Raw genomic sequence first — 6,000 nt, forward strand, 5'->3', positions numbered from 1 at the left:
AACCAGAGCTGAGAAAGTTTGGGGGAGGGGTGCAGGTAGAGTACCTGGGAGGTTTTGAAAGCCTGGCAGTGTTTAGATTCAAACTGCAGGCTACAGGGAATCAATATTTTACAAGGGAAGTGGTGTGATGAAAGCAATGTTTCATGAGGACTAGCCAAGCAGCCACATTTGGGATAGACTGGAAGGGGAACAATCTGGAAGATGGGAATACAAGTAAAGAAACTGTTGTGGCAAACCAAAGGCAGGTGCTTAGGAGCTGAACTGTGGAGGTGGTGGAGGAAATGGAGATGGGACAAATGTAACAGCAACACTAAGGAGAATCGGCAATACTTGGTGACTGACTTCACATTGTTGTTTTTGTTGTTAGGTGCTACCAAGTCAGTTCCGACTCATAGCGACCCTGTATACAACAGAACAAAACACTGCCCAGTCCTGCGCCATCCTCACAATCATTGCTGTGTTTGAGCCCATTGTTGCAGCCACTGTGTCAATCCATCTCGTTGAGGGTCTTCCTCTCTCTTGCTGACCCTCTGCTTTACCAAGGATGATGTCCTTCTCCAGGGACTGGTCCCTCCTGATAACATGTCCAAAGTACGTGAGATGAAGTCTCGCCAAGCTCGCTTCCAAGGAGCACTCTGGCTGTAATTCTTCCAAGACAGACTTATTCATTCTTCTGGCAGTCCACGGTATATTCAATATTTTTGCCAACATCGTAATTCAAAGGCGTCAATTCTTCTTCAGTCTTCCTTATTCATTGTCCAGCTTTTGAATGCATACGAGGCAATTGAAAATATCATGACTTGGGTTAGGCACACCTTAGTCCTCAAAATGGTATCTTTGCTTTTCAACACTTTAAAGAGGCCTATTGTAGCAGATTTGACCAATGCAATACGTCGTTTGATTTCTTGACTGCTGCTTCCATGGGCGCTGATTGTGGATCCAAGCAAAATGAAATCCTTGACAATTTCAGTATTTTCTCTGTTTATTATGATGTTTTTCACTGGTTCAGTTGTGAGGATTTTTGTTTCCTTTATGTTGAGATGTAATCCATACTGGAGGCTATAGTCTTTGATCTTCATCAGTATGTCCTTCACATAGAGGGGAAAAAGGTGGTGTCAGGAAGGACTCTAAAGTTTCTGGTCTGATGGTCTGCAAGAGGGTCAGTAGAAATGAAGGTGCGGGAGGGAAAAGATGAATCTACTTTTATTCCTATTAGATTTGAGATGACAGTGGAACAGCTAATGAAAATATTCAGCAGGCAGCTGGAAATGCAAAACCCTGACCTGTGGCTCGGTATACTTAGGGAAAGATGAATCACACAGATGTGTTAAGATAGGGGCAAGGAAACACACATTTCAAAAAAGTATGAAGTGAGGTCATCTTCTAGGAGAGAGTGGCAAGGAGAGAGAGATACTTTAGAATAGCCATTGGAAGAATGAGGACTAAGGCTCAATTGATGGACAGAAAATTAACTTAGCCAGATATGGTGCATATGGTTAAGTGCTCAGCCGTTAACCGAAAGGTTGGCAGTTTGAACAGAGTTGGCAGTTGAACAGAGTGGCTCTGTGGGAGGAAGATCTGGAGATCTACTTCCATAAAGACTACAGCCAAGAAAAACCCTATGGGGCAGTACTGCTCTGTCACATGGGGTCGCTATGAGTCAAAATCAACTTGACAGCACCTGACAAGAACATAAGTTCTTCCAGCTATGCTTTGCCATTCCAGGGACTGAAACATGGAAGGGGTTGGACAGAAGCACTAGAGTGGTAGAGTAGTACTGGCTGGAGAGAAAGATAAAGCGAACCTGTAGAGGATAAATGGGAACCAGGAGAACCAGGAGTGGATAAAGAAGTAGTCTCTAGGATGTGGACGTATGGAAGAGGAAAGAAGGCAAATTATTGTCATTAGAGATTGGAGCATGCTAAATTGCAGAGGCAGGTGGTCATCTTCATAGCGATGGAGGCAGCAGGCAAGTAAGGGAGGCCAGTCAGGTGCAGCTGTGTTCCAGGAGATGTCTGTGGACCATGAGTATCTCTGGTCAGTATCACTGACATTGACTCACTTTGCCTCCACTCCAGGACACTGCTAAGGAAAGCCCTGCCTCCCACCCTCCAGGCTCTAGCTGATAGAGACCTCCAGGGACAGAAGTCAAGCAGCTGGTGGGAGCTGCAGATTTTGTTCATTGGAACTTGATCTGATCCACTTGCACTGTTGGCTCAAAGCCCCTGATTTGCTTCAGGGATGGTTTTCTATCATTTAAATGCCATAAACACTAACAGCAAAATAGCGCACAGGCTGGCCCTCTGCTGTCCACACCTGCCAGGCCCAGCACCTGCAGCTCCACTTGGAAAGGACAAGGGAGTCCCAACAGCCCCTGCAGAGGTGGTGGTAGGGTGTCCTCCAAGCCTGAAGGAAAGGTGAGGTGTTAGGGAAGGGAGAGGTAAGCGAGATGATTGAGGTCCATTTGGCTACTGGAGAGACCACAGTCGAATATCTTGCTGAGAAGGAGTGAAACCAGGTCATCTCCCTCCCATCTCCATCTGGGTTTGGGATGCAAAGAGACATAAGCAAAGGCAGACACATACACACACAAACGCAGAGAGAGAGACACACAAAAAGCTACACAGAACAGAAGTGCATACACACAGGTGATCACGGCATGGGCATTTAGGTAAGAAGCTTAGATGCATGTAAAGGCACACCTGGACCTGCTCATTGGGACACAGAGCTGTCCATATGCCCCACGTCTGCACACAGCAATTTCCTTTCCATGGAGTAGCCCTACTGTGAGTAGAGGCAGGCCCCTCTCTTCCAGGCCTCACCCCTTCCCCTTTGTGTTTTTCCAGGTCGTGACATGGCGAGCACCACTCTGCCTGGTTACCCCCCTCACGTGCCCCCCACTGGCCAGGGAAGCTACCCTACCTCCACCCTGGCAGGAATGGTGCCTGGTAGGTGACAATGCTACAGCTGCCTAATCTAGGTGGGGGAAACTAAATCATGGGTGAGCTGCTGAGTAGTCTGTAGTCTGAGGCTGGGGGTGGAGAAGAATCAACATCCCTCTCCCCAAACCAGCCCTATTCTGTCTCTCTTTTCCTAGAGGCTGCAGTTGGTCCCTCACCCTCCCTCATGAGCAACCTAGGGAGGGAGCCTGCAGAATTGCACCCTTGTGTGCACCCCCACTGCATGGCATGGCCCTTTCACAGCACCCACCACCCAAGCCTGTGCCCGGGGAGCCCTTAGCCCTCAGCCCCACCCTCAGTGCCCAGCTCACCCCAACCAGCTGACACTGCTTGGAAGAGCCTGCCCTTGTTTCCATGGAAACTTGGAGCCAACAACTATCTGCAGGGGCATGTCAGTCACTCAGCCAAAGCTATCCTGGTCCACACCAACCCACAGGAGAAGACCAGTGTCGAGAAAACTGACCCAACCCCAGAGAAGAGGAAGTAGTCCCTAAGGAAAGAGAACAGAGGACAGGCTATGGCAGAACCAGAGAGACTCTGGCTTCAGGGAGACGAGCTAGAGCACCCTACATCTCCTCAGAGGAACCCAGGCCCGCACGGCTCCTCTGGGGCTCTATCCCATGTCTTTTGAGAGAACTTGGATTTGGGCTGTGCAGATCAGAGGCAGAGGCTATATTTAGGGTCTCGTGACTGCAGCTACAGGTTGTGCTACCACCCACCCTTCACCCCAGATTGAAGCTAAAGAGAGTTGAAGCTCCTATTCTTACAAACACCAAAAAACTCTTGCCTTAAAGAGGGTAAGACTCACTGGATCTGCAAGCCACTTCCTCTGGCCACCCTCTCAGTGCCCCTTCCCTGAAGTTCAACTCTCAAGGGGTGGGTGGGTGTGGAAGAGAATTATTGGCCCCTTCCCTGGTCCATCCATCCATCCAGGGCCAGCCCTAGGCAGCAGAGCTTGAGGGAGTTGTGATGGCAAAGAGGGTGATTGCTGCAGGGTATTGTAGGATAGGGGCTGAAGGGAGTTAGAGGAACTGATTTAGGAGAGCCGGGAGGTGTGGGTGTGGGGATTCCTGCCCAGATTTGGGGGAGGGGGAGTAGTGGGGAGAGGGGGGACAGGAGATTCTTAAGGTGAGTGTGGTGAGAAGTGGAGGCTGGAGAAGGTTTTGGCGAGGTGGGGGATGAGGGAAGCCTGGGGGAGGTGGGGGTGGGGAGTCTGCAGGGAGGTGGGGATGAGGGGAGCCGCAAAGAGCTCATGGTGGCAAAGGGGGAGTCGTTAAACAGAATCTAGTGCTGATGAGGAAATTACACTTGTTTCATTAGCGATGGGGAAGGAGATAGCTCAGTTCCTCTTGGTCACAGTTGAGCTCAGAAGCTCATTATCCTGCTGCACGCATGCTTTCCCTCCTCGTCAATAAACAGGCTTTCCAGTGGCTGCATCCCCCACCCCCACCCCAGCTCCCTCTCCGAGAGGGGCCCCTTCTCCTCTACTTAACCCGCGGTTAGGGATCACTGTAAACAGTCTGGGGTCATCACACAGGAGAAAGGGCGAGGGGGAAACCCGGAGGCCTGGCCTTTCTCTCGCGGAGGGAGGGAGGCGGCTTCCGACGGCTCCCAGCCCACGGGGTCCCTGGCTCACCGCTCGCCTGGCAGGCAATCCACCTGCTTCCCGCCGCCTCATTCGCCCGCCACGAGGCCCACGGATCGGGCCTCTCCAGGGGCAGGCGGAGAGGGTGTTTCCCAGCAGAGCCCCCACCCCTGCATTGGCACCGTACCGAGATGCCATTTTTAGGACTTTTTGGGACAAAGTGACCAAAGCGCTTTTCTGAGCCATCCTCCCCAAGCTTCCGCCTCCTCGGGCAGAGTCTCCACCAAACAGGCCTTCGCTCCCCAAAGCAGCAGCGTGGGCGCGCCGCGGCCGGAAGCAAACCATTCCTGGGCAGCTCCGAGCGCCTCCGCCGGGGAGCTTCGGGCGGGCCCGCACAGTCCCTCCACGCCGGTGTGCAAGGCGCTTCGATGCTTTTGGCCTTCCCCGGGGCCTCCCCACGAGGACCCAACTGATTGCCCGCCTCCGCCTGGCCCGCAAGCCCGCGGCCGGCTTTGCTCTGCCCACTGCACCGCGCCTCCGGCCGGGCTCGTCGGGGCCGCCCCGGCGTGCGAGACTGATCCCACCCCTCCCCGCAGGGAGCGAGTTCTCTGGGAACCCGTACAGCCACCCCCAGTACACCGCCTACAACGAGGCTTGGAGATTCAGCAACCCCGCCTTACTAAGTGAGTACGCCACCTGGCTGGCCGGCGGCTCAGCGCGCCCATCCGCTCGCCAGCCCGCCCGGCCGCCCCGTGTGCCCGGCGCCCGCTCGGTTCAGGCCACCTGACCTCGGCGCCCGGCCGTGCCGGGCCAGCTTTTTAGTGCAGCGTCGAGGCCCAGGGATCCCACGAGGACGCTCGCGCCTCCCGCCCCTCTCCTCCTCCCTGGTCGCTGGAAGGTTCGGCGCCGCTCTCGCCCGCGGGCCCCCCTGGAGTGTACGCAGCGGGGCGGCGGCGGTCACCGCTGGGGTCCCTTTCCCCGCCTCCGCGTGAGCGCAGCTCTCCTCAGGGCCAGCTGGCCTCGCCGGCCAGCCGAGGTCTCCCCGCCCCGATCCCGCAGCCCCCGGCCCGGGGAGGTCTTTTCGTTGCTTTTCTTTCCTTTTTTGTTCTCCTGTTTGTCCTCTCACCCAGCCCATTCTTCTCCTGTGTTAACTTCCAGGTTCCCCTTATTATTATAGTGCCGCCCCCCGGGGCTCCGCCCCTGCCGCTGCTGCCGCTGCCTATGACCGCCACTAGTTACCGCGGGGACCACATCAAGCTTCAGGCCGACAGCTTCGGCCTCCACATCGTCCCCGTCTGACCGCCCACCCCGGAGGGAGGGAGGACCGGCGCGACGCGATGCCTCCCGGCCACTGCCCCAGCCCCACCCCACCCCAAGACCCCGCAGCCCTTCACCTCGCCCCGTCGAAGGCCGGACAGGACCGACGGCGCCGCGGGCGGGACCCTCAGGCGGGGC

At 55.0% G+C, this 6,000-nt stretch overlaps 1 protein-coding gene across 3 annotated transcripts in view; it reads left to right on the forward strand.

Moving 5' to 3' along the window:
* The window catches only part of PAX2 (paired box 2), an 81,235-nt gene extending 75,391 nt beyond the window's left edge, over positions 1-5,844 (forward strand). Inside the window, exons 8-10 of one of the 3 annotated variants that reach the window (XM_023739068.1) lie at positions 2,847-2,948; positions 5,142-5,228; positions 5,704-5,780. In XM_023739068.1, the coding sequence (XP_023594836.1) occupies positions 2,847-2,948; positions 5,142-5,228; positions 5,704-5,780 (266 nt within the window). Of the gene's footprint in view, positions 1-2,846; positions 2,949-3,097; positions 3,187-5,141; positions 5,229-5,703 lie in introns of those variants that run through there. The other 2 variants (XM_023739059.1, XM_023739064.1) reach the window with 2 other exon arrangements.
* The last annotated feature ends 156 nt before the right edge of the window (positions 5,845-6,000 follow it).

Source organism: Trichechus manatus, unplaced genomic scaffold (genome assembly GCF_000243295.1).
Source record: "Trichechus manatus latirostris isolate Lorelei unplaced genomic scaffold, TriManLat1.0 scaffold00007, whole genome shotgun sequence".
NCBI lineage: Eukaryota > Metazoa > Chordata > Mammalia > Sirenia > Trichechidae > Trichechus > Trichechus manatus.